Genomic DNA, 17,551 nt, shown 5'->3' with positions numbered 1-17,551 from the left:
AAAACAATTTAGAATGTTCTAAAACGTGGGAACACTACTCACAGTTAACACATGACATTTATGGTATACTAATTGAATCATTAGCATTCATTACACAATACACACTTTATAGCTTTTTTAAATCTCTCTTTACAATGTTTGGGTATCTTAACAGTTTTATGTCTTTGTCAGATTTATTCTCAACTATCAGCAGAAGTATAAGATATCTGGAAATAATCTAATGTATCTCAGTAAACAGAGTAACTCCTCAATAAATAGTTCTTCAAATTTGTAATGAAATGAAATAATTTAGGTTCGTCAGGGCAAGAAACGCCGAGCAAAGAAGCAGTGGACTTCGAATGTAAGAACTTTCTTTTAAAACGCGTGTTCATGCGTATTTTTGGTGTTTTTACTTGTCTTGAATCACAGGCAAAAGAACTAAAAACATAAATTACTATTTTTGTCTATGCTTAGATTTTATCTTTGCCTTGAGAGCTAAACTGTCATTTCAAAAAAATGGGAGCTCAGAATTAGAATATTTTTAAACTGTGTGCTGCTATTGATATTGCTAGCATATTAACAACAACTTGACCATTTTAACATACAGAAAAACATCAACTACAGAAACACTGATAATAAATCAACCTATATACTTACGTCACACTTCTGGGCACAGGCGTTTTCTCATGCAAGAGCGGAAAAGGGCTTTGATTTAGGCACTTAGAGAAAAAAATATTTTATTGACTTTTGGGAAAGGTCGGTACTAGTAGCTCAATGCTTTTTACCGCTAACTTATACGTAGTTAGTCCCGTTGAATTACGAGGATTTTATAAAAAGGTATCGTGCTAGCAAAAGGGACCTTTTCTATTTGGTTAAAAACTTTTTCAATTTCACAAGTCTAACAAATTATATTATTTCAGGTGTCGATACGATAGACGAGTACTCGCTGTGGTTCCGCAAAGACGAAGTGTTGTTTGTTGACAACACCCTCTTCAATGGCGCTCCAGGCTTGTGGCGGGCGTGGCAATTAGACTGCAAGGGGCAGAAGCGGCACTGGGGCACTATACCCAGCAGGTTCAAGTCAGTATAACATTTATTTGTGGACAACACTCTGTTGAACGGAGCTCCAGGCTTGTGGCGGGCATGGCAATTAGTCTGCAAAGGGCAGGAGCGGCACTAGGACACCATACCCAGCAAGTTCAAGTGAGTATAACATTTGTTTGTGGACAACACTGTTGAACGGAGCTCCAGGCTTATGGCGGGCGTGGCAATTAGACTGCCAAGGGCAGAAGCGGCACTGCGGCACCATACCCAGCAAGTTCAAGTGAGTATAACATTTGTTTGTGGACAACACTGTTGAACGGCGCTCCGGGCTTATGGCGGGCGTGGCAATTAGACTGCAAAGGGCAGGAGCGGCACTAGGGCACCATACCCAGCAAGTTCAAGTGAGTATAACATCTGTTTGTGGACAACACTGTTGAACGGAGCTCCAGGCTTGTGGCGGGCGTGGCAATTAGACTGCCAAGGGCAGAAGCGGCACTGGGGCACCATACCCAGCAAGTTCAAGTGAGTATAACATTTGTTTGTGGACAACACTGTTGAACGGAGCTCCAGGCTTGTGGCGGGCGTGGCAATTAGACTGCCAAGGGCAGAAGCGGCACTGGGGCACCATACCCAGCAAGTTCAGTCATTAGTCAAGTGTTGACTAATATTGTGAAACCACTATCCCATACGATGTTTCTAAACCAGCATTGGGTTTTCCAACAGGACTCTGCTCCAGCCCATAAGGCAAAGTCTACACAAGCCTGGCTCGCCTCCAATAAAATCGACGGCATGAAGATTGGCCCTCCTCTAGCCCAGATCTTAATCCTTTAGACTATAAAATATGGCAGTATTTAGAGGAAAAGGTGTGCTCAAAACCTCATGCAAATCTAGACTCGCTGAAAAAATCTCTTGCTACGGCAGTGGCCAATATCGACATGAAAGTGGTGCGTGAATCCATTGACGACTGGCCACGAAGACTTCAAACCTGTGTAGATAATTATGGCGGTCATTTTGAATAAATGTTATACATTTAGATTCTCTAGTTTATAAGCTTTCAAACGCTGTACAAATTATACGGAATAAACTTAAACTTTTGATTTTATTTGATACTATGTATATGACAGAACTTATGAGCCGACTAGGTAATTAATTTGTATGATTATACCCTAGGGTTGAAGAACTTCTTCGACGTTCCATGGGCTCTCTCGACGGAGAAGCGCAAAGGCGGGCCTCGAGCACCGCGAGGCGCTCGTTCTTCCGCCGCAAGAAACATCGAGACAGCAAGGTACGTATAGGGGTGATTTCCCCTCTTTTTGCGGCTTGCATCCTCGCTTTGACTCGAAGAAAGTTGAAGTGTAGGTATAGAATATTAGGTATTTATAGGATTCGAATAACATGTAATTAGATCATAAGGATCATATAGCTTAGCGGTACCATATACGGAGAGTCATGTAAGATGACTCCCCCATATTAGGTTAGGAATGTAATCCATATACGGAAAGTCATGTAAGATGACTCTCCTCTATATAAGGAATGGAATTTAGGTAAACAATAATTTGACACCTTTCACGTGTAGACCTCCCAAGTAGTGTGATTCATAGTTAACCTAGATAATTTAGTATATAAAGGATTGTATCTTTTAAATTGAGGCATTATATCTACAGTTTATACTCGACATTCTTGTGTTTTACTTCTGTCTTGGGTCCCATCCTTACATGGCGATCCTGCCAGGATCGAGTTTAAATTCATCGGGATGATTCTTTTATGTATTTTCTCGAGGACGGCTTGGCCGATTTAGTAAATTCTTTTATTTATTTAGAAGAGTAGGTATACTTCATAGTTGGTTCCATAAAATCTTGGAGAAATCTAACCATTAAATGTTGTAAGTAGCACATAATATATAATAGTACTAGGTACAGAAGATTCACTCTAACGCGTCCATTCCGTAGCGATGCGCGGCAATTACTATGGCAAAACCCCAAAATTGGGGCGAGCGCATGTACTTGTAGCGACGCGACGAAATCGCGAAGTGAGACACGCCTGTAAGTAGTCACAGTTGTAATTTGGGTATTTTTTATAAAACCTTTTCTCTCGCGGAATATGTTAAGTTGAACAAAAATGTCTTACATATTGATTTATGCTATTTGTTTTCTGAAATGTTCATGTTTTCTGTCTTTATAGGAACTGGCTTCGTTTTCCAACACGGAGCTAGGATGCTGGAGCGATTCGGGCGCTCTCGTTTCACACGACACGCTACTCACCTACCAGCGAGTCGAGCGGCTGCACTGTAAGTACAACATTAACCTTTCGAGCATACACTATGGCGACATAGGTTACATATAGCTGGCTACCCAGGGAGCCGACGGGTCTCGAAAGGTCAAGTTGCACCAACCACAATCGACATATCAACTTTATCAGCATCTGATACGTAGAATTTATTTTCCATGTAAAGATTTTATTTCCCATACTAATCCAATCATTCGGCAGTAGAACAATCCTGCATTGGGCAAAAATTACAGGTGTCAGATTACCGAGCGCCTACTTGTTCTTTAATTCAGTACACACTAAATTTTACTACAATATAATAGGGATGTTGACATGAATCGCGAATATATAAAATGTTATGTTTTTTTACCATAGCAGGGACTATTAGAATGCTGAAAATCATATTTTGTAAGTGTAAATATGCGTAATAAATTAATTAAAAATAATTTAAAAGTATTTAAAATAATGCCCGGCATCACGTGACTGCAAACGCAAATCGGAGCGCGTGACGTCACGTTGTGAGAAACACGCATAGACAAGTCAAACCTGGTGGTGAGGACCACCAGGTCAGCACTCACAGACAAGGTGTGCCAGAGGTGGCACTGACGGCAGTTTGTTAATCACATCGTTACGTCATCAAGATCACGTGACAGCTCGGAGCATTTTTGCGCGAAATTTAGACACTAAACTAATTAAAGTTGATTTTTTATTGAAAATTAATGAATAAAAATAAAAATAAACATTTTTGCAATAATATTGTCTTCGGTTACCGCGATAGTTACTCATGAAATAAAACTATGAAAACGTCACCCGTTGACCACGAACGCTGTAAAGAGTTCGAAACGTCGGGATGTATTATAAATTCAATATACGCGATATAATCCGTTTTCATAGTTTTATTTCATTTTTGCAATAATTATGTGTCTTGTGTCTATCTATAAAATGAAAACAGTTCTAAAAAAATGTCAACATCCCAATTTGTCCAGATGGCAGCCATCGTCCCGTTGTAGTCCTCGGGCCCCTCCGCGACTGCGTGGCCGCCAAACTGATCTCCGACTGGCCGGGCGTGTTCGCGCGCATCCGGCCTGAACCAATCGCAGTCCAAGGAGCGGCGTTAGAACGAGCCTTGGCGAGAGGCACGCATTTAGAACCAAGGCCGAGAAGGGACTCGACGCATTTCGACTGTATACCGTTGCAGGCTATTAAGGAGCTCGCTGAGAAGGTAAATATTACTATAGTTACTACGCCCGCTAAACTGATCTCTGACTGGCCGGGCGTGTTCGCGCGCATCCGGCCCGAACCGATCGCAGTCCAAGGAGCGGCGTTAGAACGAGCCTTGGCGAGAGGCACGCATTTAGAACCAAGGCCGAGAAGGGACTCGACGCATTTCGACTGTATACCGTTGCAGGCTATTAAGGAGCTCGCTGAGAAGGTAAATATTACTATAGTTACTACGCCCGCTAAACTGATCTCTGACTGGCCGGGCGTGTTCGCGCGCATCCGGCCCGAACCGATCGCAGTCCAAGGAGCGGCGTTAGAACGAGCCTTGGCGAGAGGCACGCATTTAGAACCAAGACCGAGAAGGGACTCGACGCATTTCGACTGTATACCGTTGCAGGCTATTAAGGAGCTCGCTGAGAAGGTAAATATTACTATAGTTACTACGCCCGCTAAACTGATCTCTGACTGGCCAGGCGTGTTCGCTCGCGTCCGTCTCGAACCAATCGCATTCGAAGAAGCAGCATTAGATCGAGCCTTGGCGAGAGGGACGCATTTAGGGCCAAGCCCGAGAAGGGACACGACGCATTTCGACTGTATACCTTTGTTGTGTAGGCTGCATCCATCACTATGCATTTAAGGGTTAAACACAATGTATAATGTCTTCTTCTTTCCCAGGGCATGCATTGCATCCTCGACATAAGCGTAGCCACCATCGAGAAGCTTCACAAACAACAGATGTACCCTATCGTATTACTCATAAAGTTCAAATCGTGCAAGCAAATCAAGGAGGTCAAAGATACCCGGTACCCTGCGGATAAGGTGTCCGCTAAGGCTGCGAAGGAAATGTATGAACATGGACTGAAGATTGAGAATGAGTATAGAAGTTACATCTCAGGTAAGTTACAAAATGAAGGTTTCCTTTATTTCCTGTAATTTCCGAAAACTTTCCAACTTTTTAAAAACTTTCCGCAATTTGCACATCTGTATTAGGAACACATGAAGGTAAAGGTTACAAATGCACCAACAAAAAAGATATATTAATCTTTCGTCTGTATTGGTGGTCAACAATAGTGACTTCAAATGTAGGTCACGCCGATTAGCGCATTATATATTTGAACTATCATGATGTTACTCATTATTAGTAACTAAACTGGACTTAATTTCGTGTAAATAAGCTAACATTTATGTCGACGTTGCAGTGGTGCCGTCCCAGAGAAAATCAGTTATTTGTCAATCAGGCTTAGTGGCAAAACCAGCATGTTACTAACACAACATTTTTGTCCACAGCCGAAATACCTGCAGGCGTCAACATAGCGTACATGTGCACCCAAATCAAAGAGGCCGTCGAAGAGGAGCAGAACAAGACGCTCTGGGTCCCCTCCGTGCAGGCCTGACCCCTGCCCCCCGCACCCCGACCCTCCTCCAAGTCCGTCACCTTCTGCTCCCATTGTAAGTACGAGAAACCTTACAAGCTCTCAGACCGAGACCTACGCTACTACTCCGACCCAGGACGAGACATCCCTAAAACGAAGAAAAAACCCAAGGAACTGAAACGAGACTCCACCGATAGCGACTTAAAATACTACTCCGAACCTGACGCCAAAAACTACTTCGAAATTGACTATGAATTCTTGAAAGAGCTGCGGAGAATCGCTAGACATAACTGCCCTAAATGCAGACGCAAGAGATCCAGAAATTATAAAGAGACCAGAAAAGAGAAAACCAAAAAACCGATAAGACCTAAGGCGACCTATGTCTATTGCAATGGAAAATACCATAGCGATCAGGAGCATTGCCAGCTATGCTGCCGTGTGTGTAACAAATCTACAGACACGCTTGACTCTATAGATGATGATCAGTATTCACTTGTGTCTAAAAGCTACAGCTTACCTTCTAGCAGAGCGACCACCAGCTCCAGATCTCGTTCGACACCTAAAAAAAATAGAGAGCGGAAGAATTCCACGCAATCTATAAAATCTGTTTCGTTCTTAGAGTCGAGCAATGAGGAGTCGAGAAAGGATGAACCGAACTATACAGCTAAGAGTTTCACTAATGATTTAAAACAGTTTCTGCTTAAACCGACGCCACCGCGCTTGAGCTTAAGAGACAAGTTCATAATCAGCTTCAAACAAGAGTTCGAAGCGACCAAAAAATCTCCCAAACTCAAAGCCATTAAAGGTCTTTGGAAATCCTATTAAATCCTATATTTTGGTGCATTTAAATAATTTATTTGGTGCTTATTTGGACGGACGTCCCGTTATTTAATTTGGAAATAACGTAAGTGTTCAGAATGGTCTAAAATCGTTGTTAACCAAGTATTTGGTGCTAAGTAATCTTTTATAGGCTCTGACAAGCGTTATACTCTGCAAACTTTAAAATGCCTAAAACTACAGACAATTTTAAATGACACAAGAGCGTTTTTTCTCGTAAAACTATTTGCTATAATCTTTAAAATGCCTAAATTTAGATGTTTAGATGCATTTTTCTTATTCTGCTCGTAGCAGTTTAATCTCTTAACTAAAAATATAACCTATATTAAGCTTATTTATTCGAGTGTAATAATTATGGTCTAAACGAAAATACGAATTTGTAACATAGGTTTGCACAAGGCCACTGAAATGAGTAGCGTAAAAATCGTAGTATTATTTCTCTCATATTTTCTGTAGGTATACGATTGATAGCGGTAGAAATTGCTAAGTATTTATTTAAGAAAATGAGAATCGTGTACCTAATACTTACTGATTCTATTGTCAAGAGAATATTTCGAAGCATTAATGCGCCATGCGCGTCAAAAAATATCTCAAATTTAACAAAAAAAAAAAATTGACTGTACTTCATCAAATCATCAGAAAATTAATAAAAAAAAAATCTATGACATTTAGCTCAGTCATAAAAAAAAAACAAATGAGAACAACTTTATTTTGATATTTACGTTACTCTTTTATCAATGCTGTACATTTTCCAAGCATGCATTTTTTTTTAAATTTTTTGGTCTTTAATTTATTTTTATTACCTACCTTCATTATATGTTTTAGGTCTTTTTGGTATAGACAATACAAAAATTAACCTTTTGAACGTAGTTGCGCGTCAGTTGACTTCTTTAGCCGTGAAATGGTTAAAAAATAAATGCTTGGAAAATGTATGGTTGGCCTAACTAGTTATTTTTCGCACCAATATGTATAACTTACACTTGATAATAATCAAATACCGTTCCAAGCAATATTTATAATAATTATAATTATATCATATGTATTTCATATACGATATAAGACAATCCGTAGATATATAATAATTATGTAGGGTTCTATTAGTGTATGTATAGTACGAAATTCTTTTTGTTGTGTTTATAGATGTTTATGTATTATAGAAAAATATATCAAGTTTTTATAGTAACTTTTAAAGTGGATTAGGAGTAGTTTACTTCATATCTGAGTAATGTGAGACATACAGATAGCACGGAAATTCTTAGGAAAAACCATAGTAAATAATTTAATCCGACATTTTTGTTACTTCTTAGTCTTTATTAAGTATTTTTGGGTTATTATTTCCTCTCCCAAGCAAAAAAAAACACGCTCGTCGCCATGAAAAATGTAAAAAAAAAAACATTACGTTTGTGTAGATTAAGGCAAAGGCGCGGTTTTTTTGTCACGGTTTATTTTAAGTACCACGTCGGTGGCAAACAAGTATACGGCTCGCCCGATAGTAAGCGGTCACCGTAGCCCATTGACGCTAACAACTCCACTGTGTTACTTGCGCGTTGCCGACCTAACGGGCCCTGTACACACCTTTTTTGAAGAACCACATCCTGATTAACCCTCGAGGAAGCTTCGGCAGGGAGCTCATTCCACAGCCGGAGCGTCCGCGGGAGGAAATTCCTCTTACACCGCAAATTGCGCGACCATTTAGGTCCTAGGGTGTGAGGACGAACATCCTGCCGACGGCGAGCAATGCGGTGATAGAAAGCGGCCTTTGTACAGTCAAGTGTAAAAATATGGGTGCACAAATCATACTCAAAAATATGTCCCATAGCTGTTATGGCAGCTAATTAAGAACTATGGGACATATTTTTGAGTAAGTTGTCTACACCCATATTTTAACACTTGACTGTACAAGCGGTAGAATACATACAAGAAAAGCAAAGTCTTAAAGGTTCAATATCGTTTGCGAGTTTCACTTCTCGTGATATATACGTGTTAAATTGTCTACAAAGTTTAATGATTGAATGGCCGTGATAAAAGTGCGAGTTGTAACTGTGAAACGACTGTAAAGAGAACCTGTTGCGTGACGTCATTTAAACTGTCGTTTGCATATAACGAGCGAGATTAAATCGCTAACGACGTGCTCCACACCTACCGTACCGTTACGGTTTTTTACACGATTTTATTTAGCTTCACTGCTTATATTTGAATAATAATATGTGGATCAAATATTAACTTAAATTTGAACCACTTCCCTGTGTCTGAATCAGTTTATCAATGTTTGCATGCTCAGGTTAATGAGCACTGCTAGAGACCCTATAAATATGGGTGCTAATGTAGTAAACGTGTAAACAACTGCATAAGTGAAATTGCAAATAGGTATGCTGTGTGGTCGGTGTGCGCCAGTTTACTAGGGCCTATTAATGTTTGCATCTTCAGGTTAATGCGCGCTGTTAGGGACACTACAAAATTGGGTGCCAATGTAGTGTAGTAAACAACTGCACAAGTATAATTCCAAAGTTGTTGTGTGGTCGGTGTGGACCGGTATGCTAGTATTACTCGGTCTATCAATGTTTGCATCTCCAGGTTAATGCGCCCTGTTAGAGACACTACAAAATTGGGTGCCAATGTAGTGTAGTGAACAACTGCATAAGTGAAATTCCAAAGTTGTTGTGTTGTCGGTGTGGACCGGTATACTAGTATTATTTGGTATATTAATGTTTGCATCTCCAGGTTAATGCGCGCTGTTAGAGACACTACAAGATTGGGTGCCAATGTAGTGTAGTGAACAACTTCCAAAGTTGTTGTGTGGTCGGTGTGGACAGGTATAATAGTATTACTCGGTCTATCAGTGTTTGCATCTCCAGGTTAATGCGCGCTGTTAGACACTACAAAATTGGGTGCCAATGTAGTGTAGTGAACAACTGCATAAGTGAAATTCCAAAGTTGTTGTGTGGTCGGTGTGGACCGGTATACTAGTATTTCTCGGTCTATTAATGTTTGCATCGCCAGGTTAATGCGTGTTAGAGACACTACAAAATTGGGTGCCAATGTAGTGTAGTGAACATCTTCCAAAGTTGTTGTGTGGTTGGTGTGGACCGGTATACTAGTATTACTCGGTCTATCAATGTTTGCATCTCCAGGTTAATGCGTGCTGTTAGAGTTGACTATAAAATTCGCTTGGAAGCGTTAATGTCACGGCCATTACTGCTGTGTAAAGGCGGGTCCACATTTGCTTGAAAATGTGTGTCGAACTGACTATACCCTGGGCGTCCATTGTTGATCCCTATGACAGTTAATTTTTATATGGAGCAGCTGTCATGTTAAATGTTTGTACACGTTTTTTGGAAGTATAGAACATTAATTTATATAGAAATTTAACATTAAAGTAATAAAAATATACATATCTCTTCAATTAAGGCTAAGCTTAGTTAAAATAATCTCAAAATATAGAGATTGTAACTGAGTTAAGACGAATGTTTGTACCTAACCTCTTATGAAATAAACAGTTTTTTTTTAAATTACTTTTAAATTAAGCCTATACAAAAGCAACTTAGAGGAACTGTCATAGGCTTCATCATTTGACGCGTGAAGTATAATTGTATCATAAGTATGTTTGAGGGATTCTGCTCTGCTCCGAGTATTTGGAGCGTTTAAAAAATCATTTATTACCAGGAAAATTAGTGTATAAAAATAACTGCTTCTTGGGGATACAAGTCCGTTTTGGCTACCGGTAGCGTACCAGGTCTGTAGATATCACTAGACTTATATTGACCGGGATATAGACCGTGATTATCTTTTGTAGTCTAGTGAAACTAAGTCCGTCCGTCCGTAAGTCCGTCCGTCCGTAGGTCCGTCCAAGTCACCGAAATGAAGATGCTTCGGTGGATGTGCGGAGTAACGAGGCTTGATAAGATACGCAACGAGCACGTTCGCGGTAGCCTCGGAGTACGTGATATCGCCGATAAGCTACAAGAGAGTCGACTGAGATGGTTTGGACACGTGAAAAGAAGACCTCCTGATTACATCGGGAATGTTGCTATGGATCTGAACATTGCTGGGTCCAGAGGAAGAGGAAGACCGAAGATGAGATGGGCAGATACCATAGCAAAAGACATGAGGGCCTGCGACGTTTCAGTAGACGACACGTCCGATCGTGCGAAGTGGAGAGAAAAGACAAGAAAAGCAGACCCCACAATCAGATGGGAATAATAATTGCTAAGGAGAGAGAGAGAGAGAGTCTAGTGAAACTAACCGTGAATCATTCAAAACTGCCTGTAGATATGCTTATTTGCCACCGACGTAGTGTTATAATTACTTCGAAATCATGCATTTACTTGCTAATAAATCTTAAAAGCTAGCGTTTTTAGAAAATCGACCCATCAGATTTTCTATATTAGGTATTTCAAAGTATTTCCGTGCTATCAAGAGTAAGGAAAGGTTTTTAGGCAAATTATATGCATAGATTACCCTAACCTACGATTCGTACAGACTGTAGTTCTAGTGTTATGAATATGTACACGTATTTAACGATGCCGTCTCCTATATACGAAAATTATGGTTTAACCGACGATAATATAAATGTACGAGTTTGGAGTAAATATGTAGTGCATAATTGTTTTCCATCGTATTTTCTCGGAAACGTTCGTGTTTGTCATGCTACTTCAGTCAACTTTAGGAGTTTTTGTACCGAGACTGACTTAAATAGCAAGATACGTTCGTGCGTTTCCGTGAAAATACGATGTTTTTTTTTTCTGTAACGTAACAACAGTCCGTCTAAGTTAACTTTGCACTGACTTGGGCAAAGTGAGGGAGTGTCATTGTAAACGATATGTTTTCATAGAAATTTGTCAATAATGATGACATTGTCACACTTTGTCATTGCAAATAGTTAGCTTGGTCCGAGTCTAAGCGACAAAGAATAAGTTTTAATGTCAAAAAGTTGTTTTTAAATACGATAAACGGATTAAAAAAATCGGAAAAATAATTATAAAAAGGTTGTCTTATGAATTTAAAATTGTACTTATTATATTTTATATATGTACCTAAAAATGGGGTGACTTTGTAAGTGGGGTGATTCTCTTCGCAGATTTCTGTTGTAAGAACACATCAAAGTGTAGGATTAAATCAGTGTTAACAGTTTTGAGTCTTATCAAGGTATCCCGGATTTCTAAAGTCACCCCATTTAATATCATTCAGAGCTAGATAGAGATGTTTTCTATTCGAGATATCATAGAAATGAAATCGACTTCGATATTACATCGAATAGATAGAGAAATTCTTGCTAAGTTTTTCCAAAATTTTTATTTTTTATTTTTGGTCAAGCTTAAAGATAAATACTCCAACTCTATAAGTATAGATAGTGCCAAACATATGGTTGTTTTCGACTCAATTTCTATAAGCAATAATCTACAAATCATGTATAATAATTATTGTAGCAATAGCAATGTGAAACTGTTAGTTAAAAAGCGTTTTATTTTATGCATTTAAAGGCAATTTTTTTTACAAATCGACCGAAAGGGACCGAGTTATTATCGTAGTGTAAGCATACTATAATTGGCTAAAAATATATTTTTATTGACTACTGAGTTACTAAAAAAACTCAGCCTGCGATTCAGTCATCTTTGCTAAATATGATAAATGTTAATCGTCTCCAAGACATATTAAAAACTGAATTTATCAATTTGCAAAAGAAAATTGCGAACATCTAAGCGGTGACCACAAACGACAAGAGTCCCACATTCTAGCTCATAAAAAACAATCGTGTGGTCATCCTGTCCCACATACAGACCGCCCGAGGCGAATCGCGCGTTTTTCAAAACAATAACCTTGATATGTTAAATCGTGATTCGTCAAATTACATGTCAAGCGATTTTGTACTCAAATACGTGGATATTGATATCGGATTCGGGCTCTGTTAAATTTGCAATGAGGTTTGTAATAGTTTTTAACGAGAGAGATTTACTTGCGTATTTTTTACGATGTCTGAGTTTAATTGTATCCATTCGTCATATAGTGCTTATTGTTCGTTTTTATAACATTCAGAACTGGGTTAGAAATAGATTATGATGATCACAGTTTGCTATTGGGTTGTTTTTGGTGATCTAGTGTCGTTATATTAATTTTTTCCTTGTTTTTGGCGTTATATATAACGTTCATGGCTATGGCAAGAGATTTGAAGTTCGAGATAGTATAGCGATAAAAACTCAACGCGGCAAGTCACCATGATATAATCAGAGCCAACCTACTAGGTTAAAACCTGACCGTTTACGACGAGCCGCATGACCAGTTACGTTTCTATTAACCCCATTTTAGAACGTCGTCCTTTTCGCTCTTATAACGTTTAAGCATCGAATGTAAGTGACGCAATTCACGAACCCAAGACACCAGTTTCGAGATCTCATTGGTTTACATGTGATGAGGCTTTTTTACTCGATTTATTATTCACCACATTATTTAGTTAAGTTTTTGTATAGAGACATGATTTTATATTACGTTTTAACGCTATTGCTTTTGCATACACAAGCTTGTTCGCAAGTTTATTAGATTTAAGAACCCGTTCGCAAAACCATGATTTGATAAAGTAGTCTGTAAAGTTATAAGTAACTTAGCGAGCGGAGTGTTGCCAAATTACCTTTACATTTACACGCTCTTATTATCTTAATAAAGTTGTGGTCAGATCATTATGAACATTATGAGCGTTCGCTTAGCTACTTCTGCTGGTGATTATATAACAGTTTCAATATCTATCAACATTTACTTGGAACTGTAATTCTCAACCCTTGGATGTGATTTGTTTAGGGCAAAAGTTTAATGGATTTTGTATGAACGGGAGATAAGATGGAATTTTGAAGTACGGGCCGTAGGTTTCATTCGTTCTTTAATATTTATTTTATTACAAGATTACGTTAATACTTCAAGATATCGCTATTAGAGCAAAGATTTTCACTAATTCTCTGCTTAACGTGATGTAAAATTAACTGTGCCTTAGTTTTTTTATTTTTACAATTTTGCCGCTTTATATCGAAATTGAAGTTGAAATGTTTAACTTATCAACAATTTACGATGAGGTCACTTTGACTCGTATAAAAGCGGTTAAAGGTTTATTTCAGACTTGAATTCCGTACAGTGTAATTTATTTATAACAATAATTCCATAAAGTCTCTCGACGATCTTGCGAGTGAATAGAAAGTTACCATATTATAATTTGTTTAGAGCGGTCATAGCACAAAAATTGCGACAAAGGTTCGGCTTTCAAGAGCTTAAGCTTATAAGTTAACTTTAATTTGATCTGATATTAATATTAAGTTTGATATTAGTTGTTCGCTAATATTGTTTTTGATATAATTATATTGTACATTTTTTTAAATGAAATATTGTATTAAATATCGTTATGTGCTGAAATGTATTTTGAAATTGACAATAATCAGTATTTAAAGTAACTATTAAAACTATGGTAATGTAACTTCAATTTATTGTTTTGGAAGTATATATTTATCTGTTAAAGTTTGAAATATTATTCTGTATTGGTATTATTTTTATATAGAATTGTTTTACTCTTAGGTACTTATACTTTTATTTTATATGGCCAATTAAGTAATAGTTATTAAAAGTTGTTTATAATCAATAATAATTTCAACGAATTGTTTACAATTTAGTAGATGAAAAAATAAAAATGAAATAATATAAAACATACGACATCACCAGTCTTTCATTTTCTTTTCCCGCTAATTATAATAACAATAACATACCGTCTTTAACCATCACGGAACAATGGGGTGTTCCAGACATTTGGGGGCGAACGCGGAGCTTGGAACACGCCACATAGATGCCATTTTTACACCAAAAAAAGGGAAAAAAAGGAAAGCAAGGAGGGTAAAGGATACACCGCCGAGCGGATGCTGCCCTTGCCCGTGTCATGGTGCGCACGCAGAGGCAGCACCCGCCAGGGTGTAAGGACTATAAAGTTGATGGAATCGAAAATATACTAGGCTATTGAGTGAAAGCGATAGCGATGGACAAACTTCTGATTCTATGGGCTATTCAGTAGACTCGAAAACTGCTTTCCCTAGTTCATGTTAAGGCGGTTCCCTGAGCCAGAAGGCGAAAAATCTCCTTATATGATCCTGTTTTTCTGAGAGGCGTTGATATTCGTAGACGTGGAAAAAATATATGTAGTTTTTGACTATATTATCTTTAATATCATAGCTTCCGATACACGAATTATGACACTTCGCTCGATACAATTAATTCCCAAAGTAACCTCTAACTCGGACTTTTAATCCAAAAGTAAATTACTCTGGCTGTGATAGTTGCCAATTCAACATTGTGTCCTGTAATTAAAGGGTAGGTATAACTATGTAACTTTTTCCTACTTTATTTTTTTAGCTTTGCGTGTATTTTTTATTTTTTTGGGTTTGCCTAAAGTAAGTCTTAGTTTACAAATATATACAACAAAGATAGAAAAATGAGATATTAAAGAAAATAACGTTGTTTCCATACTTTTGGCCTGGGGTGTAAATGCTCTACGTTTCGGAGCCATAAAAACTACATCAACCTCTCATTATTCTGAGACATCAACAGTAATGAATGTTAACTTTACAACCTGAAGCGGGATGCATAATACCTTGCAATACAAGAGACAATTCACTCTTAATATACTAAGTTGCATCGTAGATTACATTTTGTTTCATAGTAAACGAGAGAAAGTAACATACCGGCAGTATCACACTAAAATTGCTCACTTAAATGTACTGTCCAGTTTTAACAAAACAAAATTACCTTTTTGTTACTTTAATTTAGTGGCCGAGATACGCGAATGGCGCGCATTCGGTCAGTCCGCACACCGCAGCGCGCCGCCGCCGGCCGTTCCAACATGGACGTCGCAAATGCGCGCCAAAACGAATTCCATTTTCAAATATGTTTACGTTCGTTCTTAAATTAAATAGTTGATAAATAAAAAAAAGTGATCCACTCAAATTATAATTACCAAAGATTTTGCTCAATATGAATAATTTAAAATGGTCACGAAATCGATGTTTAAAAAATGCTTGCTGTTTGCTGTGATATTTTTGATGTGCACGTGTGAGGGGAGAAGGAAAATTAAAAGAAAAGTGAAAAGTTTCAGTGATGTGTCTAGCAACTCACTCCGGATTGTCAAAAACTCGAGTGACATCGAAACTTCGCGCGGATTTTTCCCGCCAGGTGAGTTGAAACTTTAATATTTTACGGAGTCAAGAGTCAATGACCGACTTTTTGCCCTTGCAAGTGGGACAAAGGAATTGACTCGTACAGCCAGGACATAAATAATCGTTGTGATGTGAAATTTCTTATTGCTTTTTCTGACCAGATGAGCCCAAGTTATTGCGAAAAAGTTGTGTCGTAAAACGTGTTCCCTTGTTGCAAGCTATTGGCACGGACGGCCGTAAAGGGGAACTTTGTAGAATTTATTTACTGGATAATACGCTGAAGATATTTAGATGTACTGCTTCTAAGTGCACTAACAGATGTTTTCCTTGGGAGATCGCCAAAGAGCCTGAGAATAAGATCGGCAAATCTGAGGCTTTCATTTTGGACTCACATTTTCTGCCATCTTTTTAGGGTTAGAAGACTTGAAACTGATTAGATGGAGTAACCCGTTTAAAATAATTTTAATATGTTCGAGTCTTACAGGATTTTTATAATTAAATACCTTGACATTTTTCTGTTTGGCCCTATGGTTGACTGGTAGAGAATGCCATGAGGCATTAAGTGCGCCTTTTGTACTGTTTTTTTGATTTGCAATAAAGTTTAAAATAAATAAATACTACTTAAGTAAGATAGGTAAGTAAGTAAGTACCTACTTTATCACTAATGTTTTAATAACTATTAGTCATTATTAAACTTTTTAGACTCATTTTATTATGCTACATCATCATCATCATCATCATCATCATCATCATCATCATCATCATCATATTAGCCTTTTATCGCCCACTTCTGAGCATAGGCCTCTCTTTGAGTACGCCACTTTATTACCCGGTCCTGAGAATTCTCTACGTTTTGCCTAAATGTAGATAGTTTGTAGTTCAAGGTTATTGAATTCGTTAAATTCGTAATATGCGTTACATTAAACAAACTTATCTTCACCGTTTATCTTAATTTTAAGTAGCGTGAAAGTGATCAGATAGTAAAGTCTCTCATCATATTTAGAGATTTCCATTGTATCCAGTCACGCTACGTTGGTTCATATCATAGGCCACGAAGTACTAGACGCACTGCGTATAATAAGATAAGATAAATAAAGTCTAAGGAAAAAACATGCCTCGGAGAAGCTCGGAAATCAAGAAAAAGTCATTCTCGACCTCACCTTTGGCCACTCGGCTAGATGGCGTTGGGTCACGGTCATATGGCGTTCCAAAAATATAAATCATTTATCGATAAGTATATGTAATATATATACATTTTTGATACTTATATACGTTTTCATTTTAGTTTTAATCGTGTGTCAATAGATGGCAGTAAATTTGCTGTGACTACAAAATTTACTATAACAATAAGAATAACAGGACAGCTTATTATTTTTAGCTCTTAAGATTCATGTTAAATATAATATAACGGGTCATTCACGTATTTTAAGTCGTAGTCTGCGTCGGTCTGCTAACGCGTGCTCCCGTTGAAGCTCCTCATAATAGAGCGAAATATGTCGAGCAATCTTAAAAATACGTGTGACCCGTTTCGATATATTTAATAGGTCTATGTCTTACAGAAGTTTTGTTTCCAAGGTTCATGTTTAGAAAACAAAACATTTTACGAATAAAATTACAGTATCGCGTGATGTAATTATTAATTTAGCCTCATTACAG

The 17,551-nt window shown here is 38.0% G+C and overlaps 2 protein-coding genes across 3 annotated transcripts in view; both read left to right on the top strand.

Annotated features, from left to right (window-relative positions):
* Positions 1-14,410, top strand: part of LOC134746519 (disks large homolog 5) — a 52,398-nt gene extending 37,988 nt beyond the window's left edge. Inside the window, exons 25-32 of the mRNA XM_063680933.1 lie at positions 900-1,059; positions 2,194-2,308; positions 3,205-3,310; positions 4,275-4,384; positions 4,487-4,510; positions 5,185-5,404; positions 5,797-5,882; positions 5,937-14,410. Of these exons, the coding sequence (XP_063537003.1) occupies positions 900-1,059; positions 2,194-2,308; positions 3,205-3,310; positions 4,275-4,384; positions 4,487-4,510; positions 5,185-5,404; positions 5,797-5,882; positions 5,937-6,707 (1,592 nt within the window). The 3' untranslated portion in view covers positions 6,708-14,410. The remainder of the gene's footprint in view (positions 1-899; positions 1,060-2,193; positions 2,309-3,204; positions 3,311-4,274; positions 4,385-4,486; positions 4,511-5,184; positions 5,405-5,796; positions 5,883-5,936) is intronic.
* A 1,103-nt stretch (positions 14,411-15,513) lies between these two features.
* The window catches only part of LOC134746481 (uncharacterized), a 56,502-nt gene continuing 54,464 nt past the window's right edge, over positions 15,514-17,551 (top strand). Inside the window, exon 1 of one of the 2 annotated variants that reach the window (XM_063680884.1) lies at positions 15,514-15,911. In XM_063680884.1, the coding sequence (XP_063536954.1) occupies positions 15,728-15,911 (184 nt within the window). In that variant the 5' untranslated portion in view covers positions 15,514-15,727. The remainder of the gene's footprint in view (positions 15,912-17,551) is intronic. The other variant, XM_063680883.1, reaches the window with a different exon arrangement.

Source organism: Cydia strobilella, chromosome 13 (genome assembly GCF_947568885.1).
Source record: "Cydia strobilella chromosome 13, ilCydStro3.1, whole genome shotgun sequence".
NCBI classification, from domain to species: Eukaryota; Metazoa; Arthropoda; class Insecta; order Lepidoptera; family Tortricidae; genus Cydia; species Cydia strobilella.
Note: the sequence above shows the minus strand (reverse complement) of the source record. Positions and strands in the feature narration are given on the sequence as shown.